This window comes from Poecilia mexicana, unplaced genomic scaffold (genome assembly GCF_051168715.1).
Source record: "Poecilia mexicana isolate PSO_F unplaced genomic scaffold, ASM5116871v1 scaffold_16, whole genome shotgun sequence".
Taxonomy (NCBI): Eukaryota; Metazoa; Chordata; class Actinopteri; order Cyprinodontiformes; family Poeciliidae; genus Poecilia; species Poecilia mexicana.
In genome coordinates this window covers 4,108,155-4,132,028 of record NW_028263385.1, presented here as the reverse complement: position 1 = coordinate 4,132,028, position 23,874 = coordinate 4,108,155, and the positions used below count along the sequence as shown (strand labels likewise).

Here is a 23,874-nt window from a genome sequence, read left to right as displayed (position 1 = left end):
TTGCCAAATGGCTCACAGGTTAGTTCCTTGTTGCTTTTCTCTCTTTGAAAATGTAACCCTAAATGTTCCCTCCAACATGATGTTCCTAGCTTCTTGGTTGTGACTACCTCCAATAAAACAGCAACAAATAATGGATCCACAAAAAAAACACTTAAAATGCATGTTGGTTAAAGCTTTACCATGTGCCGTTTTATTTCATATGATGATGTTTTTATGTTATCTTCAAACTTTAGAGATCAGCGAGGCCTGGTTCCTCCACCGGTTGGTATCTGTGTGCGTCTGTCAGCAGATGCCCTCTCCGTAATTCAATCAGAGCCCAGAGAATCTAATTTGATGCAGACATGCCACGCCCAGATAGCAGGACGGTGCTGGGAAAGACATTCAGTCGCATCCAACTCTCCACTGCTTTGTCTCATAGCAACCACACAGGATCACAACAGAAACACTCCTGATAAGGCTGATCTCACTGAAGTCTAAGCGATAACTCTTTGACCTGAAAAGTGTATCGCCCCTGACAACTTCTGCTATCCACACTCAGCAGCAGGAAATAGAGTCAGCTGTCCATCAGACAATGGCCAACTTGTCCAGTGTGACTTGACTCAGCTGTGTGAGTCCGTGTGTGTTTTGCCATTAGTAGCCTGTTGAGTCACAAGAGTGTGTGTATTTCTCTAAAACAAGAGTTGAACAACTGTTGCAAAACCACTTGTTTGGATTTGGTCAAGACAAGCAATTCTAAGATGTCGCCGCGTCTGTGCCACATCCTCCTTTAAGCATGCATCTGTCTCTGTGAAACATGACAAACGTGTCTTACTCCCAGCATGTTGAAAACAAAATTTAAATACATCTCTTAAATTAGTTTTTAAAATGTTGTCTACACAGTACTCAGTAACCACAACTATAAAGGTAACAACAAATTAAAGGGTCAAATTCTATCAATATAAATTAAGGATACAGTATTATTTTAAACAGTTAAATGTGTTCCTGTGAACTTTTTTCTTTGTTTCCACATGTGAAAGAAAAACTTGACAGCAGATTTAATTCCAATTTATATTTTATCATTTAATAGACTACTTGCTATCTTATCACTGTTAAAAGAAAAGTTCTTATTTGACAAATTCAAAAAAAAATTTCTCCTCTAAATTTAACCCATTCAGTCGCATTTTTAAAAAGTAATTTTCACTTTTTTTTAGCCTATGAAAAGGATGTAATACAAAACTGATGTTTCAGAGACAAATTAGCGACCATTTAATCCAATAAAATCTGCAGGTTTTATGTATAATATTGAAAACTTAAGTCACCTTTATAAGGTCAAAATGTCAGATAAAGTACCAGGACTGACATCTGAAATGTCACCATAACCATCTTGTGAAACCACCTTTAACTGCAAAAACTAACCAAAAACATTTGTTTAAAATGATCTCTGTATGTTGTAGGAGAACATTTTTGTCAACTTTACCTCTGCATTAATTAACATTTTGTCAGTTTGTTATTTCATTTAACTGTGGTTAGCACTTTTCTTTCAATTTGTAAAAAAAAAAAAACAGCCTTAAATTCGTCACTTTATGATCACCGACACCAGACACTTTAGTGCCCTCTAGTGGTCAAATTGTTGAAATGTCTCCTGACTCTCAAAACAAATGACAAACTCAGACTTTAGGTCAACTTGTCTATTTAATATATAAAATACGGTAAAACATACGCAAAAAGGGGAGGAGGGTAAGCTGGGACCAATGGATACTTTGGTACAATAACAAACACTTTTTTTGTAAAAGCAGTATAGAATTTGTAATAACATATCAGTGCATACTTTATTTATGAAGATATACACAAATTGTATATCATTCTCCAAAAAAACAACAAAAAATATTTTTACAACAAAAAAGCCGACTAGCCAAACACAATATATTAGCTATAATTTACTTAAAACTTTTACTTCAATTTCTTTTTTTTTTTTTTTCTTAAATGTCATCTTGTGTGACGTGTGTTTGTGTCAATATTACACTTTGCTTCCTACGACATGATTCACTTTCTCTTGTTTTTAAAATGGCCATGCATTGACATCATTGTGTCTGGTCAGAAATAAATTAGACGTGTCACGCTGCCCCTCCTGAAGCCCCCCAACCCCACCACCACCTCTGTGTGGACCGACAAGTTCGTATCTTGAACTCAAAAGCTGCAGCATAGAAGCGGTTTGTCGCAGTCCACTCGCTTTTGTACTAATAATAATAATAAAAAAAATAATAAATCATCACCACGCTTGTGTTGTGTCAGGTCATAAAAATCGTGCAACATTAGTAACACCCTTTTTAAACAAACAAAATAAAAATAAACCCAAAGAGAAAACAGAAATACATATTTATAATATATTTTCATAGAATTAAATCAAATTTCAAAAATAAAACAAAATGTCTAACCTACACAAAGAAACTCAAGAGTTCCATATCATCATGACATCTACCAGCAGTGAATTCTGCGGTAATGATGATTGATAATAGTAATAATATCGATCTGTAGAGAACAAGAAAACAGACTGTCACCAGCACAAGTTAACACTGGAAAGTCAGTGAGACTTCTAGACATCATTATACAGAGGCGTGTATCGCTTTGTCAGGGGAAGGGGAGGGAGAAAGAACCATTTATCAGCACGATTGTCTTTCTACGATAACAGCGACCCCTAGTGTTGGCCTACGAGTCTGTTACAAAGCTGCCTCTTTGTTACCTTTATGGAAAAAACCTCGTACTCTCAGACTTAAATTACCTTTTCTGTTTCATTTTGTTCGAAGCTCTGGGCACAACAGTCTTAGCAGTCAAAGTGTTTACACTCTGGGGATTTACTGCATGTTCACTCTGCCACGCACTCTGACCAGCTTTATTGACACTGACACTTGTCAAACAGAGGATCAGTGACTGTGATAGAGTGACAGACAGAGATAAAGAAAATGAGAACCTACTTCTGAACTGAGCAGAACGCGATGAGGCCGAGGCATCGAGCTGACCCCGAAAATGATTCAACTTCATCTCAGCGCCATGACCCGCTATCTGGATGAAGAGAACTAGAGGATGAGCATTTGTGTGTGTGTGTGTGTGTGTGCGTGTGTGCGTGTGTGTGTGTGTGTGTGTGTGCGCGCAATGGACCATTGATGTATCTGTGTGTGTTTGTGCAATTTTGAGATTAAGCCTCCAGAGAGGACATAAATCCCAATTGGGTGAGTGAGTGACAGGGGTGAGAGGGAGGTGACGAGGGCCTGGATGTGGTAAAGCCCAAAGTCGACAAGTCTGCGTAGGATTTGGGAGGTAGTCATTAAAAGATCAGGAGCCGTTCAGAAACCTCTGGCTTAAAATCAAATGATACCCAAATTCAGCTCCCAGGGCTTTTCACAAACAAATGGATGCTTTTTAGGAAAAAATAAATACACAAACTTCCACTTTTGACTGTCACGGCTTTAAAAATCTACCCACTAAACCCGAATATCACCATTTGACATTTTTATAGAATACAAAAATGACCCCCTTCACATCCTTTTACCTTCAAAATGTTTTTTAAAACTCTCCAGAATATAAAACTACAGCCAACCAGTGACAGGCGAAGGAGAGGTCCTCTAAATGTAGATACATGGCTTTTAGTAAGAGAGAAAGACAAACCTCAAACTTAAAGATCTAAGGGACTTCCTCGGCATCCTTATCTTTTCAATCTGTATGCTTGCGCGTGTGCGTGTTTTTCTTGAAGGTTGGGTGATAATTGCATAACCAACACTACATAATGATCAATTTTGTTCATAATCAACTGTAAAATTTCTCAGCTGATGCAGAAAAAAATAAATGCTGAAATTGCAACTTTGATATGTGCTCAGTAAAAGGATGAAATATTTCATTTAAATGAATACGTTCTGATGGTAATGTGTAGGCCTGGGTCAGTTTCCATTTTATGGTTTGTTGTTGTTTGAAAAGGTTTTATAACAACAATTTCTGCAGTTTGAATTTATAATGTTGTTGCTGATAGCTGCCAGTCAGCTGTGTACGCTACCTGACTGCGCCTGAAATAAGATGGAACCTCATAAAATACATTAAGTCAATTGTAGAGGAAAGCAGAAGACTTATTATTTCTAAAAGTATCAATAAATGGCACAAATTTTAAATCAGGTACTTTTTTTTCTTTTATCTTTTTTGTCACTCACATTTATCTGTGGATTAAAATTAAAGCTACATAAATAAATGTGAAAATAATCATTATGTTAATATATTTGCATGTCCAATGCATCATATATGGGTGGGATTTTGATTTCTAAATAAATATTAAGCCACATTTTCATCCATTTCTGTTAGGAAACTGGGATATTTGTGTCAAGCATTCCCAAGCCATACTGGTCCATGCCTACTGATGTGTGAAAAAGAGAAATTGTATCGTTTCACTTTTGGTCTTTTAACAAATTTTTAAAGAGATGCAATTTTTCCCAATCATGTTATTTTTTTAAAAATTGGTGTAATATTTTTCATGATCTTAACTGATTTTAAATAGAATACTTTCACAAATTGGAAGCAGTCCAAAAATCCTAGAAAAACAAACTAAAAACATCATTCAATTAAAAAGTTCTAAACTGAAATTTGTCTATTTTCTGTGTCTGGTGCGACATGCCCAGGTATCAGCCTCATGTGATCAGTGTGTGCTCATAGGCCAGGTGTGTGAAGGAGTCGGAGGTGGGAGTTAATGTAAAGTGCACTCCATCAGCGACAGAGTCCATTGCTCACTCAAACAGTCCGAGTCGCCACTGCTTTACTTTCTTCCTCTACAGCGCCCTCTCTTGGCTAGTCCACATTTTACACTTTATATACACGCATAAATAATTTTTTAAAAAAGACTGACCGATCCACTGAGAATCAACATTTGTTTTTTTTTTTCTTTCTTTTAAATCTTACGTTAAGGGATATCCTGCCGAATATATAATATTTATATATATACCTATATATAAATATACACAATCCCTGTCGTTTGCTGTAGTCTATAGCCTCAGATGCAGAGTTGCCCATGCAACCGTCTGAAGGTGTTTAAATATATACTTGTAAATGACCTATTTATTTCAACCTTCATAACACCTAATCCCTGCCACACAAAAGCCACAAAGGTTACAGATTGCTTATATACACGGTGCCACACATCCCTCCCCGACTTTAAACATCAGCTACCACAAAAATAATTTCAGCTGTGTGCATTGCAGTTGTGTGTTCAAGGATAAAACTCAGAGTGAACATTTGTCCAAATCACTTCCTAAAAAGAAAGAACAACAATCAGTTGAGGTAACAAACCCGTATACACAAAAACACACACACACACACACCAAACACACGTAACTTTCTCAGCATCTGTAGTCGACACGATGTTTGCCGAATGATGAGACTGTCACTGAGCTGTTGCAGCTCATCCCTGATTCGAAGAAAAGCAGTCTTTTACCTCGGCGACAAATAATGCTCCTCGTCTTATAGCTGGCCTGCATGGTTTTGATTCAGCAAAGGCCTGAGGGTCCACTTTCATGTTCAGGGCCAAGGCGCCAAATTGTTGACAGAGCTGCCAGCGTGGCCGGGGAGAGAAGCAAGTTTTTCTTTTTTCTTTTTAGTGTCTTCAAATCCAAAACCAAAATTAATCTAAACTTTGGACAGTCAAGGACAGAAGGACGAGACTCTGTTCAAAACCGCCCGAAGAAACAAGAATCTAAATAGATGGCAACGCAGCTGTGGATGGCCGGATGTGTAGAAAAGACATTTGTGGACGTTTTCAGTGGCACTTTCAGAGCACAAATCTGTCATATTTGACCAACATCTGTGGGAAAAGAGTGAGGATGCAAGAGTGGGTCCATTCATAAATCGAATGCGGGGCATTCTGGGAATCCAAGTCCGGTTTGTTTGTCTGGTCTGCCAACAACTGTCAAGTAGTTCAAAAGTCCAATTTTATGCCTGATTGAAAATGTACTTGCTCACTCCTACTAAAAATGCAGCTGGATCAAGTCCAACATGGTAATTCGTTTGATGAGTAATCCCTGGATCGTTGGCTCAACCCACTGGGGGCTTTTCACGTTTTGAGTACATCAAAGTACAAACATGAACGCACATCGCCATACAACTGAGCATCAGTGTTCACATGTGCAACATGAGAGTGTTTGCATGCTTGTGTTGTGCATGAATGACTTTCCTGCATGAAGAGTAAGTTACTGGGTCAATGGTGGTTTTATTCTGTGTGGGTTTTTAGAGGGGCAAGCTGGGGGGCGTCAAGAGCTGGTGGGGGGCATGTACACAAGCCACAAGTACACATCTCCTCCTTCCATGTGTCCATCCCTCTGTTCTCCTTTATGTCACCCAGGTATCCAATCTCACTCTCTTGACGTTTGTCCCATCCTGTTCCTGAGGCTCAGCTGATGAGGGCCGCAGCAGGACCATGGTGGACTGCTGTGCTCCGGCTGCCGCCTGGTGGTGGAAGTCTTGCCCCCCGCCTCGACCCTGGGCACCATCGTCCCTGTCGCTGCCCTCATAGGAGGAGCCGTTGCTGCTGAGGCTGTCGACGGGCGAGCGGCCCTGGGTGCCAGGGAAGGCGATGGACACCAGACCTTGTCCCTGGATCTGAGGCCCTGCGCCCAACACTGGACCGCCGGTGGAACTGGGGGTGCTGCGGTCACGGTTTGGGGAGACGGGTTCTGATTTGATGTTGACATTGGGGTTTGTGTTGACTGTGAGTGCGGTGCTCTGAGGTACGGGGCCAACTGACCTGGAGGGAGAAACAAAAACCAGAGAAAGTGGAGATGCCACAGTAAGTATCACTGCATACTAGAGTTAAGGTCAGGCTTTAAAACTGGAGTATGTAACTTTTATTAAAATAAATAAATAAAAAATATAATAGTTTTTTTTTTTTTTAACATGTCAAAATTATCATTACTTTGTGACAGTATAAGACAGATAATCTGTGGGGAAAAATCATAATAATAAAAAATATGGAAATCCTCTGCTTTCTCCCAGCACTAACTGCTGAATTACACCACTCAGTCAGAAACAACCAGTCAGTCAGGAGGAGGGTTTTAGTGCCGTCAGTCACTCTCATGCTCACCCCTCCCATTTGATCTTTGCTAAGCTATAGCTGACTCACCTCAACATAGCCTGCTACGAATGCTAAGGCTAGTTAGCATAGCCATAGATGACAGCAGAAGAAGGTTTTCCTGTAAAGGTGAGTCGTTTTTCCCCCATTAGCACATCGAGTAGTGAACAGGAGGTTGACTGACAGCAATAAGATCCTCCTTGAGGCTCTGATTGGTTGTTTTTGACCAAGAGTGGTGTATTTTTTTCTTTTTTCATAGATTATATGTAACATACCATACTGTCACGACTTGGTGACAGTTTTAACAAATATGGAAAAAACATATTTTTGTAAAAGTTACATATTGGAGCTTTAACAAATCACAAGGAAGAAACATCTTTAAAACTCCACAGAGTGACTGAATGAATTTACATCAACAATCAGACACACACCGAAATGTGCAGCTAGCAAAAGCTGAGCATTTTGTCAAATACGAAACACCCCAGGCACCCGAGCAAAGCTGTGAACCTGGCCAACAAAAGCTTGGGCAAACCGCGGCACATGGAGAGCAAAGACGTACAGGACACAGGAGACCAACATAAAAGCAGAGTCATTACACCATGCAGCACGATCATTCTTGCATACTGGATTTGCTGTCAGGTTCCACAGCTAAAGATGAGCATCGGTGCTGAATGCATTTATATTCTGTTCAATCAGCGCAGCAACATAAACTGCTGACGATCACATGTTTTCCCCTCATTTCTCTGCTTGCTTTACTTGCTGCAAAGTGAACACTTGCATTTTGGGGTTCATCTGTCAAGTTTACTTTCTCCTTTGTATAAAGTTAGGTAGTAAAACTCTTTAAAGTTTTCACTGCAGTAATAAACACATTACATACTCTCTAATCTTTGCTTATTTATCTGTATACAAGATCAAGAGTTTCTTCTAGAATACAGTTTGTGCATTTAATTTACATGTTGAGCTTCGATTTACTTTAGATTATAAAGATTTTTAGAAGTTGTTAAAAAAACTTTCTGATTTTTTACTGAACTTCTTCTCTATTCTTTCTCTCAGAAGTTTTCATATCGCTTGAACATATTTTACTGCTGCTCCACAAACATAATCCTTGATGCATTTCACAAGGATTCTTTGTAGAAGACAACACAGAGCAATGCATTACTGTGAATCAATATCAAAAGAATAGATGGTTTTCAAAATGTTGGAGAAATACAAGTTATAAAATTAATACATGCAAATGTATTCACATCTTCTGAACACAACTGTCAAAACATGTCTGCACCAGCTTTGAGCATCTAGAGGTAAATGTTTGCCAATTCAATTCAAGCTCAGTCAGATGGGATGAGAATGGCCTCAATTAATCAATTCTGGTATCCACTTCACAAACATGCAAAGTTTCTTGTGGTGGTCCATCACACCAAATTCCAATAAATTATATTAAAGTTTGACAAAAGGTGAAAAAGTTCAATTTTCCAGTTGATGGCTTGTTAAGCTGAAGACAGAGACTTAAATTAAGGAGCCAAAAAGTTTTCCCACATGAAACAGCACTTCTTGTGTCCATCAGCAGTGTGAAGCCTTCAGGGTTTCACTTCCATCTGTGACCTTTGGACCTTCTGTAAACTTAAGAAAGTAGCTTTAAATTAACAGAAGCTAAAACCAGCAGCGTCAGTCAGAAGTTAGACTTTTCCCCACCAGTGTTTCCGGACAAAGAAAAGAGTCGCACCAACATCGTGCTTGACATCTGACAGTTGTGAACGGTTTGATCGCAGCCTGAAGAGGAACCATTCTGCTTTTGATTAAACTGCTCTAATGATAATTTCAGCGCACGTTTTGCTAAGATGCTCGGGATAAAAACGGGGTGCCAAAAAGCTTTCCAAAGTGTCACCCGCCTCCTGTCTACCTGCCACGGCTCTTTGATCAGCCCCTCCACTCTCACACTCAGCCTTCACCTCCTCCACTGGCTGGAGGCTAAGTCAAAGCTGTCACCGAGTCTGACACCGGCTGTTGACGCTGCACTGGGGTTCGCTGCCTTTGACAGTGAAAACAGGATTTTTTTATATATTTTTTGGGATTGGGCTCATTCTATCTCCTCCTTTCCCACAGTATGACACAGTAGATCTCAATTCGAAGCTCCCAATTACCGCATTTCGCCCCTTCGGGTGTGTTCTAATATGTCATATCAGGAGCCATCTGCAGCAATATATCTTGCACAATTACTGGCAAACTGAGAGGGGACTTTAAGACAGCACTCCTCCAGGCAATCTGGGTCTGCGCTCACCCTCTTCCTCTAACTGACACACACAGACACACACACACGCGCTGAAAGTTGTGCACTCTTGCAGTCCTACATATAAATGCTCCTTCTTTCCTGAGCACACAAACACACGCACACACACAGCTGTGTGGCAGCGAGGCTCACTCCGTCTCTTCCTGTGCCCACTTCATCAACCTGTGCACCGCGGCTCCGGCGTGTGCAGGTAGATAGATGGGGGTGCCACTGGGGTGCCGATGCTGAGGCGAGTGAAAATGGCCGAGTCAGCAGGCCAGTGACAGTGATGAAGGTGAGAGCGGCAGTCTAACCCCCCCTTCCACCCACCTCCACGAACATTAACAACACAGTGAGCACAGCCAGAAGCAGACATTTAGTTATAGTGAGGTGTGTTGAGTTGCACTTGCTGCCGTGGTTTCCCAAAATACTCTGCTTTGCTGAGAAATTATTTTTCTTCTATGAAATTTAGCTCTAATGAGATTCTTCTACAGCTACATTTTGTATAAAATAAATGTGTCTTTTATTGGTGTAACAATAAAAAAAAAACTTAATTTGTTCAGCAGGGAAAGAAAAAAAAATGCATTTGAGAACAAATCATTGGTTTTTGCAAAATTAATGATTGGCTTTTAAAGATTTCTTTAAATTATTTTGCTTTTTGTATTTAAAAGCTTAAGAACTTTAAAAATAGATTAAAACTTTTTAAATAATCAGAACTTTAAGTAGTTTTATCAGTAAACCATGATTTTCTGTGTCATTTATTTTGGCTATTCTTCAAACTGTGAAGAGGAAGTTTGATGTTTGTGAATATTCTTTACTCATGAAAATGCTATAAAAATATGCATTTGGCTCAACTTGCCCATTTCTATTGTTAAAACAGTTATTAAAGTTAAGAACCAGAATTATGATGAGCAATTATGGGCATTGAACCCCATTTCTGACAGAAGAATGGTAATACAAGAAACAATTCATTTTAAATCTCATGATTAGGAGATCTGGAGTAAAGAATGTCACCTTGACAACACTAAGTCACCATAACAACCATTTAACAATTTCATTTCTAAGATGTTTTTGCTCATGCTTTGCATAAGTGCCATTTTTTTTACTCTTTTGCATACTTTTAGACAATTAAAGAAATATTTTATAATTAACACATCGACATCACTTTACTAGTCATGAGAAGTTCCTCTCATTCTGTTAAAACAAGCAAGTCACTTTAATTTTGGCCTCAGCAGACTAATATAAATTTTGATGCACTTTTCTATTACAGCAACAGAATGTACTTTCGACTGCATGTGGCACATAAAAGATTAAATCTAAAAAAGAACATAAGGAATGAAAACAAACATTTCATGATAAAAGGAAAAGAAAAACTACTTTTTTGTGGATTGCATCAAATTGTTATGTGTATTGAGCACCATTTGTATGTTTTCAATGCATAAGGTCAACTGCATACTTTCACCAACAAAGAGGCACTGTGGACTCTTAAGATTTTACAAAATGATTACATTTCTGCCAGTGTTGACCATCTAACAACAAAAACAGTTTCTACCAGAGAGATGTTGTTGCCCTGAATTCATCCAAACCCTGAACAATCATAATTTTCTTAGTGCAATATCAATATGCGTCTTGAACATAACATACGTATTTCTTTTTTCTTTGCTCTACCTATGACAGTTGCTATTTTTTTTTACATTTTCTTATTTCTTGTACAAAAACTAATTCTAAAAAAAAAAAGAATCAAAGTACAAAATACTGAGATCAATCAAACTTTCATCCAAACAATCAGTTGGATGAACAAAAAGACCATCAGAAGAATAATGGAAATCTTTTTTGTTTAGAACTATTCAGATTTTCCTCATAACCTGCCAAATCATCTCATTTTTAATGCAGTTTTACCATTAAAAATCTAAAATCTTTAGCAAAGGATCCATCATGCAGCAGATATTTTAGGAAAGAGACATGCTGTAAGCTGTATGTCTTGAGAGTAGAGAGTACAGTACCAGCAGAGGCCCTCCTCTCTGCCCAAGAGAAAGTTGGACTGAGAAGCCAAGCTGTGGAGGGAGGTGGGAAAAAAACACAGAAGACAAGCAGTTTTCAGAAAGCTGTAACAGCAGGGAAACAGTGAGACGGATCAGAGGCAGCTCCTGGTCACTCCTCACACAGAAACTAGACAACAAAAAGGCTTTAACAGCTGCTTTAGTCAAGCTGAGATGTTAGAGGCAGAGCTGTGTACAGTAGGAAGTGTGAAAGCTGGATAGTTATTCACATGCAGTGCCTGTTTACTTCCTTTTCCAGTAACAAAAGGCAGCTGGTTTTTCATGAAGTGTGATGCGTCTTAAAGGAGCTCTGAACTAAGGTCCTCATTAATTTACAGAAACTTGTCTTTGGTCCTTTTTTACTGGAGAACTTCTGATGAAATAATTTCATGGTTGAACTCTCATTGATCCTGCAGTTTGCTTAGCTTTTAAAAACCTAAATGCTCTATGAAAAAAATAATCATTAATCTCTGGACAAAGACCTTCTCAGCTCTGGCAAGCAGAGGTTTCTAAGAGCTTTTTCCCCTTCAGCTTTGGATAGCCAACAGCTATTATAACTCTGCAAACATTCATCATTTAGGTCACTTAGAAAAGAAACGGAAAGAGAGGAACATACAGAGAGAAAAAAGCTGCATAAAGAACGCATTTCTTCGGTTAAGGGGAATCGTGAGACACATTAATACACATTTCCTTTCTAGTAAAACATTTTTACTCCCCCCAACAAGCTGCACTTACACAAAACACCCATAATACACCCACACATTGCATCGCAAAAGTATTCACACCATGTCAGATTACAATCAACGTACTTTAAACCATACAGAGCAATTCATAACTGTGACGTTGAAGAATTTAATAATTAATATGTTTTTATTTTTTATTCTGATTAGAAGTCTAAAAAAATCTGGTGCACATTTATAATCAGACTTATTTATTTTAGCACACCTACGTCAATTCTGGATCAAGAATAAACACAGCCCTTTTATGTGTAAATTAATCTCAGTATAAATGCAGCTGTTCTGTTTTTGGCCTCAGAGGTTTGTTAAAAAAACAATGAACAAAATCCCATCATGAAGAACACAGCAGTTCAGTCAGGGAGGAAGCTGAAAGCAGGATGAGACTAGAAAGTTGTGTTCGAAGCTTGGAGCTGGAATGAAATGCTTTGGCTTAAAACGCATCCAGAGCTGGTAAAAGTTCTGACCAAAGTCTCTTTGAGAGTCTGTGGCAGGATGTGAACATTTACAGAACATCTCTATAATACCTGACTGAACTATTTTGAAAAAGATAAATGGACAAATATTTTATTATAAACATGTCCAAAAAGATTTACAGCTGTACCTGCAATAAAACTAAATGAATGTTTAATTTTCATGATACTTTCCAAATGTCAGTTCGTCACGTATAATTCAAATGAAACACATATTTACAATTTTGTATGGCAGAATGCAATAAATGTTCACCCCATGCCTTAATATAATACAGCCAAGTGAAAAAACATAAGACACCATATGACAAAGAAACAAGAAAAACAAAAAATATATAAAAAAAAAAAAACTAAAATTGGATGAAAAAAGAAAATGTCATGGTTTATGAAAGGTTTAAGTGTAATTAAACAACATGCTTTACAAATAAATATTTCAGATTAAAAAGATGACTATTTAATGGGCTGTCTTGGTCTTTTTCACCTGATGGTGGATTTAATAATATGAAACGCACATAATCTGAGCTGGAACAACTAGTAACCAGCAGGCATTTCTACATAAATGTACAAACTGGCTGTGAATGCAGCTCTGCAGGGCAGCAGTTCATCCATTAACATTTAGATTGAGGAGTCAAGAGGAAGCTGAGAGTCAACAGGTGTACATCGAATTAACTAAGCCTGGATAAAGGGGACGGAAATGAGAGGGGAAAAAAACGGAAGTGCTGGATGATTAAAAGGGGGAAGGATGGGAGAAAATAAGATGACAGAAATAATTTCCTTGTGGCGCCTGCAGCGAGGAGAAGTGTAGACGACAGCAAAGGCAAGGAATGGCAGCCAAGCCGTCAATCACCATTTGATAGGGAGGGCTTGTTTGCTCGCTGCGAGGCCACACTGTGAGGAAATCAGAAGCAAAGCAGAAGCAGTCTGGGCTGTACTGGTGCCCACGTCTGCCCATGCTGTCCTAGGACGGCACGATTTTCCGCGGTGCTGTGAGAACAGTTTGGTCTGCTGGGAAAGATTCCCACATTTCTGTGGTGCTCCCTTGTTTTCAGTGACAGCAATTCTGTTATCCTGCTCACACACACTCACACACACACATGGCTCAGTGATCCTGCCTGGTGCTGATTCTAGAGTCAAACCTGCAGGAGCTGAAACGCTGCCACAATCAGCATCTGGGCTGCATGATCATGGCTAAAATTTAAATCCTGTTTACTCAGTGAAACTGTGGCTGTTTTCAATGCTCACATGTTTCAGTTAGATTTCCAGAAGAAATCTTAAGAAGTGGGGCTCCTACATTGTCTTCAATTATAATACGTATACACATTTATTTTTTCTTCATTTGCACAGGAAAGTATGAGCTAATGTGGTAACATTCCAAAATATAAAGTCAGATGCAGATCATTCCTTGAATTTCAGTGCAATCAGAACTTTGAAGGTTTGCATATAATAAGTATTTTATATCAACTTATATTTTTGTGCAAATACAATATAAAAGATTAACACTGACACTCTTCTGAAAAGTGACATGCCACAAATGCGCATAATGGTGCGTTGGAGGTCAGACCTGGGAATGACATCATTCCCGTGTAAAGTGCATCTGAATGAAAATCAGAAAAGCAAGTCGGATTTTTGAGGCACTAAATACAATTAGTGATGCAATAAAAATATATTCGGTTACATTTTGTGTTAAAGATAAAAAGAACTGGATAAAAAGATTGGAATCTCCTTGCACCGACGGTTTAATGTTTAATGAGGAACAAATGTCTGAGATGCTTATAAACAGTTTATGTCTGCAACTTTCTGAGTGCTTTTATACGCAGCAGCCATATTGGATGCTGAACTTGTGTTTTAGCTTCAGAGGCGTTCTTATATGTCCAACTGCGAAGGCAGATATCAGACTTCCCAAAAGACTTAAAACAAACAATACCTATTAGCCAGCAGGGGGCAACATCACTGCAAACAGGAACCAGTTTGCATTAAAATGCTCAAAAAAAATTCTCAAAAGTTCTTGACCTCAGTCAATATTTACTTTTTAGCTCTTACTCTAAGCTTCTTTAATATTTAATGGAGAATGATTCTGTGGATTAACTTATAAGAAATAAATGTCATTTTAGAACTAGTAATTGTTGCCCTGACTGTAGATGACAGCAAGTTCAGACCAGCAGCTATTTACTTGTAACCTTTCCCTGAATAAAAACTAATCTAACATTTTGACTTTTCTATTCAATTTTGAAAAGTGGATGAAACAAATCCCCAAAACATTCCTAGATGATTTAATCAACCTAATAAAGAAACAAACATTAAAAAGTGCTCCAGATCAAGCTACTGTTAGGAATTGTTAAGCGAGCCACTGACTGTGGAAGAACTGATTAATAAAATAGCATTTATTTATGTTAGATTTTTTTCCATTACCTCATAAATGTATGAACATAAAAAGTTGGATCTTGATCGATTTCAATGTAATATGTTTCTGCAATAACAGACTTTTTCAGAAGTTTTTTTTTTTTTTTTTTTAACAGATAAATCTGTGAGGACGGAGTGGTAAAGGTTTAAGCTGAAATTAATTTTTCCGCACAGTTTGCTTTGAGTCTGGCAGTTGATGGATGATCAGGTGAGGATGCTGAAATGACTGGTCTGATCTGGTTGCAGAGGGATTTCATTAAGTCTGGCTGGTCATTTGTTAACATTCACATGGCAATATGACATGTAAATGAACTGGGGGAGATTGTTAACTATAATCTTGTTGTTTTATAAGATGCAAACCCCCTGAAGTCACAGCTGTAGACTGTAACAAACAACAGTTAGCATCTTTTCATGGACTACTTTTGTTCGCAGTCAGACAGAACAATAAATTCATCTTCCAGCTGACAGCCTTGTGTCTTTTTTAAACAAATTTTTCTCACTTTTTTTTATCTGTATTGTTGCCTGGATGCTGTCTCTAAAATGAACAAAAAGCTGGAATATTTCTCCAAAAGGACTTAAAACGCGCTTAAACCTGTTCACATTAAAGTGTCTTTTCATGTGAACACCAGCGCTGAGACCATCCTGAAATATCAAACATCAAATTCTATACGGCAGATCAAATCCTCTTTTTATCTCCTTAACTGACTTTGACAGCTAAGCTACATCTACAGCCTTCCTGTAGTTGTTCCACCGTAGGAATGTGAGGCCCACATGTATCCCAGCAGTTGGATCTCATGTCTGTCAGCTGAGAGTGACAGCTAAATGGCATAAAAATAAAAAAATTGATGCGGTGCGCGTGTCGCAGGTGCACAGCTGCGCCCAGGTTCAGTTTTGAGGACTGAAAGCAGCACAGAGAGACGCCTTTCATTGAACTGCCTAGCGAGGTGCTGTTTCTGTCATAATGAAGCAGCTCCCTCTTTCTTGGTGACACTTCCAAAGAGCTTCAGATCTAAGCTTTAGGTGGCAGAAAAGGGGGGGGGGAACAGAAAAACTCTTGGAACAAATCTAATTATCCCATAATCTCTGAGGGGGAAAACGAGTTTCACTTTCAACTGAACTAAAAGAGAACAGACACGGTGGAGCAACAGGCATCGCATCCAACACTCAAATGCAAGAAAAAGACACTTTGATACCAGGATTTGTGATGCATCTGTTTTGGAAATTGTTTAGGTTATTTTCGTCTGTCAGGCTGTTGTACACTCCATGTGTGTGAGGAGTGTATTAACTTGTGAGAAAAACAGCAACACTGAGCTGCTTTGCTCCATTTGCTCGCAAGTCATTCACCTGACTTTAGCTGTATAACTAGAAAAGCAGTCATTTGTCACTGGTCCCAACATGAGGAGGAAGAAATCAAGGGAGGACAAACAGGAAGAAGTAAAACGTAAACCAGTGGCTGCAAGTGATGTGGTGACAGAATGGATGCTCTGTCAATCAATATAATATACTCAAACTAACCTCTAAACATTTCTTTTTTACTGTTTAGATGAGAAAAGAGTTTTTTAAGGTCTAAAAACTGTAGTTGTTCTTGAGCTTCTTCTACTTTTATAACACAATGTTTAAAATCTTAGTAAAGCCTTTGATTACTTTTACTTTTATCTGAAATAACTGTAACGAGTCATGAAATAATTCAATAACATTGCCAGCTGGATGATTATTTATGTTGCACAACGCTCTCACTTCCACCAATGAGTTGTTTATAAATGCTAATTGCTATTAGCAGCTATAGAGGGAGTCAGTGAGGCACAGAAAGAAGTGTTGTCAAGAAAGAAAGACAAAAAGTATCCCATGTGTGTAATCACTTTAAACTAAATGGACCTGGAACAGATCAGTGACGTCCTCAAACACCTCCACAGGAAACATCCACTACATGCATCAAACTCGTTTGTGTTTGTAAACAGGTAACATTTTTGTTTCCTCTGCAAAAAATGAACTTTTATCTGTGATTGTGAGTATAAAATGTGGCATTGGAGACATTTTGGCTAACATTGCATTTACAGGTGCTGGTCATAAAATTAGAATATTGTGATAAAGTTCATTATTTTCCATAATGTCATGATAAAAATTAAATTGTCATATATTTTAGATTCATTGCACACCAACTGAAATATTTCAGGTCTTTTATTGTTTTAATTTTGATGATTTTGGCAAACAGCTCATGAAAACCCAAAATCCCTGTCTCAAAAAATTAGAATATTATGAAAAGGTTCTCTGAACGAGCAATAAAAATAATCATCTGAATCAACAAAGTAACTCTAAACACCTGAAAAAGATTCCTGAGGCCTTTAAAAACTCCCAGCCTGGTTCATTACTCAAAACCGCAATCATGGGTCAGATTGCTGACCTGACTGCTGTCCAGAAGGCCATCACTGACATCCTCAAGCAAGAGGGTGAGAAACAGAAAGAAATTTCTGAACGAATCGGCTGTTTGCAGAGTGTTATATCAAGGCACCTCAGTGGGAAGTCAGTAGGAAGGAAAAAGTGTGGCAGAAAACGCTACACAACAAGAAGAGGTGACCGGACCCTGAGGAAGATTGTGGAGAAGGGCCGATTCCAGACCTTGGGGGAAGCAGTGGACTGAGTCTGGAGTAGAAACATCCAGAGCCACTGTGGACAGGCGTGTGCAGGAAATGGGCTACAGGTGCCGCATTCCCCAGGTCAAAGGTCAAGCCACTTTTGAACCAGAAACAGCGGCAGAAGCGCCTGACCTGGGCTACAGAGAAGCAGCACTTTGGACCACTGTTGTTCAGTGGTCCAAAGTACTTTTTTCGGATGAAAGCAAACTTTGCATGTCATTCGGAAATCAAAGTGCCAGACTCTGGAGGAAGACTGGGGAGAAGGAAATGCCAAAATGCCAGAAGTCCAGTGTCAAGTACCCACAGTCAGTGATGGTCTGGGTGCCATGTCAGCTGCTGGTGTTGGTCCACTGGGTTTTATCAAGGGCAGGATCAATGCAGCAGCTATCAGAAGATTTTGGAGCACTTCATGCTTCCATCTGCTGAAAAGTTTTATGGAGATGAAAATTTAATTTGGTCTGGAATCGGCCCTTCTCCACAATCTTCCTCAGGGTCCGGTCACCTCTTCTCGTTGTGCAGCGTTTTCTGCCACACTTTTTCCTTCCTACTGACTTCCCACTGAGGTGCCTTGATATAACACTCTGCAAACAGCCGATTCGTTCAGAAATTTCTTTCTGTTTCTCACCCTCTTGCTTGAGGATGTCAGTGATGGCCTTCTGGACAGCAGTCAGGTCAGCAATCTGACCCATGATTGCGGTTTTGAGTAATGAACCAGGCTGGGAGTTTTTAAAGGCCTCAGGAATCTTTTTCAGGTGTTTAGAGTTACTTTGTTGATTCAGATGATTATTTTTATTGCTCGTTCAGAGAACCTTTTCATAATATTCTAATTTTTTGAGACAGGGATTTTGGGTTTTCATGAGCTGTTTGCCAAAATCATCAAAATTAAAACAATAAAAGACCTGAAATATTTCAGTTGGTGTGCAATGAATCTAAAATATATGACAATTTAATTTTTATCATGACATTATGGAAAATAATGAACTTTATCACAATATTCTAATTTTATGACCAGCACCTGTACATGCTGATCAAGAGGAGTAATTATGTGAAAAAAAAAATAACTTTTTTATACTTCAAACTTAGGACTGAAAGTGAGGTGTCATTTAAAAGGCTGTGTTATCCAATCCCTGTTTGAGTTTGCTTTATAATTTTTAAAAGTTAATGTGAAATGTTTGATGTTTCATCTCCTTTTGCATTTACAAAAGTTATTTTATACTTGAAACTTGAGTCAAAGTGATTTTTGAACCCTGACTACCAGGAAAAAAAATATTGTCCAATCACCATTTTTTTAAAATCCCACATTCTTCGTAAGGTAATAAAAGGTTTTATGCACTTACTTTGTCTCGTCCCATAGAATGTGTTATTACTGATGAACACAATTTTTATGTATTAGAAAAAGATACGAACAAAAGTCCCACCCCTTCATATGTGGTATCATTGAAAAGCCCTAAATGTCCTCTCCAGATACCAAAAGGAATTAATTCAGTAGAATGCAGGGAGTGGGAGATATTCAAGTTTAGAAATGTCCTCTACAGAGGACAAAAATGAACTACTGGTAGTCAGGAGGATATTGTACAACACACTGTCTGAGCAGGAGTATGGTCCATTCATTGGACTGTGAAATCTTGTGCTGGGTAGCGCAGCTTGTAGCATCCGTACCAGGAGCTAAATCAGACCGAGACCGCAGAGGGAGACGGCTCATGGAGGAAGGAGGTGGGGTATCTAGGTCACCACAAGATAAATGAACTGCAGCTGGGGTGATGCCACGGATTTTCTATGTATGGTATAATTCAGTTGCTTTACTGAATCAGCTGGAGTGTTTGCTTCAGTAAAAGGTTTGTGGATCAGTTGTTTCGGGGGGGAGGTTAATCACCAGGAAATTACCAAATCACTCTAACAAGTACGTCACAGGTATAAATATGGGACTTACACCAAGTTATTGAGTGACGCCAGTGTCAGCTGCTGTTGCTGCTGTTGATGCTGTTGTTGTTGCTGGGAGACGACTGGTTGCTGCTGCCAGGCGGCCATGTTGCCAGGCACCAGCCCTGGTGGTGTGAAAGTCTGAAGGGCTGTGAGATCCGCGCTCGTCAGCTGGTACTCTGGGATTAAAGGATGCGAGAAAAGACATTTAGAGAGAGGAAGAGAAGAAATGAAGAGGAGGTGGATTGTTTTACATCATACAACTTTCTGCTGCATCAATATTAATCATGGCTAATCCATATTAATGTGAACCTTTGAAGTGGAATCATTCCAGAAGCTCTCACACAATGAACAAAGTGAATATTCATAGTGGTTTGTGGCACCACACTGCAAGCTTTCCCGTCATGGCACTTAATAGGTTTTCATGAAATAATAGAGTGTATTGTTTTTTTTTCTTAAATCTGCATCTTTTCCGTGACTTTAAATTCAGCCCTGTTGGCAGGAAAGTCTTCCCGGCTCTGATGCAAACCGACGGCTTCAGCCCAGGCTTGCTGTGTGGAGGGGCCGTGCTGCGTTCAGGGACTCACCCGTGTTGTAGGCAGTCTGCATGCCAGGGAAGGGAGCAAGGAGACTGGGTGTTGCCACAGAAACCACTGGAGTTGTGAGTGGCTGAGTCACCTGCGAGCTACCTAGCCGCTGAGCATTCTGGGAAAACAGAAAAAGTGAACAGTCAGTTAATAAAGACTGCAGGAAAAGTTTATGGCTTTTATAAAGGGCCTCACCGCTCTAACTAGTTTCGATGAGAATTTCTGTGTGTCCTCTACGTGCATAATAATTTATGCTAAATTATTATTTCCTGTGGCAGTTTTGCTCTGATGTAACTTCATCTGAGGGAGAATCCAACATCCAAAGAATCTAAACCACCCCGACTGAGATTATCAACATTTTTATTCCTGTGGATCTATACTGCCTTCCAAATGTATTCATACCCATTGAACGTTTTCACATTTTGTCAAATTTTAATAGGTTTATGTGGATAGTAAGTGATAAACCAGCAAAAAGTGGTGTAATTGTGATGTGGAACTAAATGAAATATGTTTTTCACACTGTTCTAATGCAAATTAGCAAAGTCTGGCATACATTTGCAGGCTCCAGTCTTTCAATCACCAGAAACTGATATTTTTGCCCACAGTTTGTTACTTTATAACTCAAACTCAATCAGATTGTGTGAAGTGTCAGAAAATATGTTTTCTTTGTAAATCTGGTTATGTATCTAGGGTTTTTGCCCTCCTGCAAAATGAACTTCTACCTCAGTCTTAATATATTTGTATACTCTAACAGGTTACCGAGATCTTTTTTTTTTTGCACCGCACATTTTTAAATCTTTCAAATTTCAAGTTATATCTTCCATTTTATAGCTATTATCTACTTTGTGTTGGTCTATCCCACAAAATCCCAACACATGCAGTGAAAGTTTGTGAAAAAGTTCTAGCTGTGCGAATGCATTGCGAGGCTCTGTAGGCTGAGAGCTCTGGCTCTGTGTTGTGAGACAATCTGATCTGTTTCCACAAGAAATGAGGCCTTTTGTCCTTATATGGACGGACTGTAGAAGTTCAGAGCACATGACTTCATCCATTTTCAACAGCAATAATGGTAATGGTTAGCATGTGGCTTCCACTGTGCGGCGCAGGCGATGTAGAAACCTTGCAATGTGACCGAGAACAATTTAGTTACCACTGAAATATTTCACTGTAAACACAGCCTGCTTTACTTTGAGCTGAAATAATAAAGACATTACACTCTCTGCTTGGACAAACAGAAATGCAGGAGCTCTGTTATGCACTCGCTTTTCTTTTCTACATTTTTCAAAGTTTTCCTTAGCAGACTAAAAAAAACCCTGATATTCGAGTTATTCTAATTAACAAATCACTTCATGCGTGTACTGGGCAGATGTGCTCAACATCATGCCACATCCTGAGACATCTCACTCTCTGCAAGAGAATCCTGCCACCTCCCTTCTCCCTGAGGTGTTCAACTTTCCAGCGACAATTTAACATCGTGGTGCGAGATGAGAAAATTCTCGCATCTTGAGGTGGCGTTGGCACGGCAACGCCTGTCGCCAGGACCTGGCGCTCGCGTTATGTAGAGCCAGGGAAGAAGGTGTTATGAGAGGTAGGGGCGTGCAGGAGCGTCATGCTGTTCGGAAAGCATGCACTGCCAAGGCTGACGGGAGTAGGACATGAGTGGGGATGAGTGTGTGTGTAGATGTGTGTGAGAGGATGAGAGTTTTCTATGATAAAATGTGAGCAGGCAGGTACGGCAGGAATAAATGCACAATGTGAGGAGAGTTTTTGTCGTGAGGTGTGTATATTTATGCAGAGAAACGTCATGCATGCGTGTGTGTGTGTGTGGGGGGGTGTGGGTGTGTGTGTGTGTGTGTGTGTGTGTGCGCGCGAGTGTGTGGGTAGGACTGAATGGGGTCAGAGAATCTGAGGCTAACATGTCCATCTGCGCTCCAGGTTGGAGACTTTGGGAGCTTTCCTCTCTCTGATCCTCAGAGCGGAGACGCTCGGATGAAACCAAACATGCACATGCTGAGCAGCTTTCACACACAGCACAGAGTCAGCTGGTTGCTCCACTTCCCCCAATGTTTCCTCCCGTATAGTCACCGGGTTGCACAAATGTGCCCAGAGCTTTGCCGCAACATAAATATTCATTTGGGATTTCTGATCAAATTTGCTGGAAAATATAAATGAATTGTTATCATTTCTATAACAGAAGAATGAATAAAATGGAGGATTGTTTTCAAATTAAGGATACTGCCTGAACAGACCTTTTGTTCGGATGAACAAATGGTCTGTTTTAGCAGTTTTATCAGATCCTCTTTCCTGTTTTCACATAATAAGGTTTTAGCCCTTGGAGCTTTATTAGACAGCAAGGGATCATGATTATTTTTATATTATCAGGTGGAGTGTCAGAAAACGGGTCTCTAGACTGCAAAACCACAAATATTACCAATAATTTTGTTAGTTTCTAGGGCAAACACCTTAGTGCACTTGAAGTAAGAAAAACTAACTTAATAATTCTTGAATATCTTTTTCTTGTTTCAAGTGAAAAAAATCTACCAGTGGAACTAATACTGTTTTTGGTCAATATTCAGGAATTATTGACTTAAAACAACCTCCTATATCTTGAGAAAAGTTACTTTTTCATTTTTCAAATGTACTATGATAGTTACATGAGAAATTACCCATCAACATTTGGTGTTTTTGCAGCGTATTAAATCTTTCAGTAGGAAAGTTTTCCAAATTATTTGGACAAAACAACACAGATGCAATTTCCCAGTCTTGAATCCAGTTTCTTGCTTGACCATCAGAGGCCCAAGACCTAATAAAACTTGCATGAAAACTTTTGGCATTAGCTAAAAAAGACAAAGGGGACCCAGAAATCTAGAGAACATCTGCAAAAATACATTTTTTAAAGGCTTTTTCACATCTTAAGAGGTGGCAACACTTTTTTGCCTTTTCCTAGAAATTTGTCCATTTATAGTTGAAGATAGAATTTTGAAATCAAATACCCAGGACATATTTTAGCATCCTGATTCGTGTAGCTACTGCTACCAACTGGATGAACTGCAGAAGCTTTTGGCCCCTCAAAATTTCAGAAATGAACTGAAGCAACCAGGTGATTGTATCTCTGTTAGGGTGTTGCTCTGATGCTCCAGTGCCTTTCCTTCATCCGCCTTCACAGCCTGGCCAACCCTGATGGGATGCATCTGCTGATGGTGTCACACTCATGCTCAGTGAGATCACACAGAGGTTGACACCACATCCACGAGGCTGAAACTCTTAAAGTCTATTCACCTCACTCACCAACTCCAGCTCTTCCTCTGTCTGCGAGGCCGGTGGAAGACGAGGGGCGGGGAGGGAGGAGTAAAAGAAACAGAGGACGTTAAGTTCCTGTGAACTATTCGTGATATAAACAACTCTGCATGAAAACAGGGCCTCTGTTTTTCCAAGCTCTGCGGCTCTGCAAAACTGCAAAACGATGCTGGAAATCTGAGGAGGAATGATGAGATCCGTATTCTGGACTGCAGAAACATTAAATATTTTTAAACATCCTAAGCAGTCAGCATAAGTTAGTCTGTAAACACTGAGTTTCACTTCTCATGCCAGGTTGACTTGTACACTCTGTACTTTCAGGAAATCTGATAAAAATTCATTTTGTGTTCAGAGTCTGTGTGAAGAAATCTCTAATTTACAACATCCTGTAATCTAAAAGACATCTACAGAAATTGATAAGAAACTTTGGTTCTTTAAACACAGGCTGATCATAAAATG

The 23,874-nt window shown here is 39.2% G+C and overlaps 1 protein-coding gene across 7 annotated transcripts in view; it reads right to left on the bottom strand.

Moving 5' to 3' along the window:
* Positions 1-1,652: 1,652 nt before the first annotated feature.
* Positions 1,653-23,874, bottom strand: part of mef2d (myocyte enhancer factor 2d) — a 110,417-nt gene continuing 88,195 nt past the window's right edge. For 5 of the 7 annotated variants that reach the window (XM_088013643.1, XM_088013649.1, XM_088013646.1 and 2 more), the window contains 4 exons: positions 23,398-23,427; positions 20,122-20,239; positions 19,545-19,713; positions 1,653-6,751 (listed from right to left, as the gene is read on the bottom strand). In XM_088013643.1, coding sequence (XP_087869769.1) covers positions 6,337-6,751; positions 19,545-19,713; positions 20,122-20,239; positions 23,398-23,427 — 732 coding nt within the window. In that variant the 3' untranslated portion in view covers positions 1,653-6,336. The remainder of the gene's footprint in view (positions 6,752-19,544; positions 19,714-20,121; positions 20,240-23,397; positions 23,428-23,874) is intronic. The other 2 variants (XM_088013647.1, XM_088013648.1) reach the window with 1 other exon arrangement.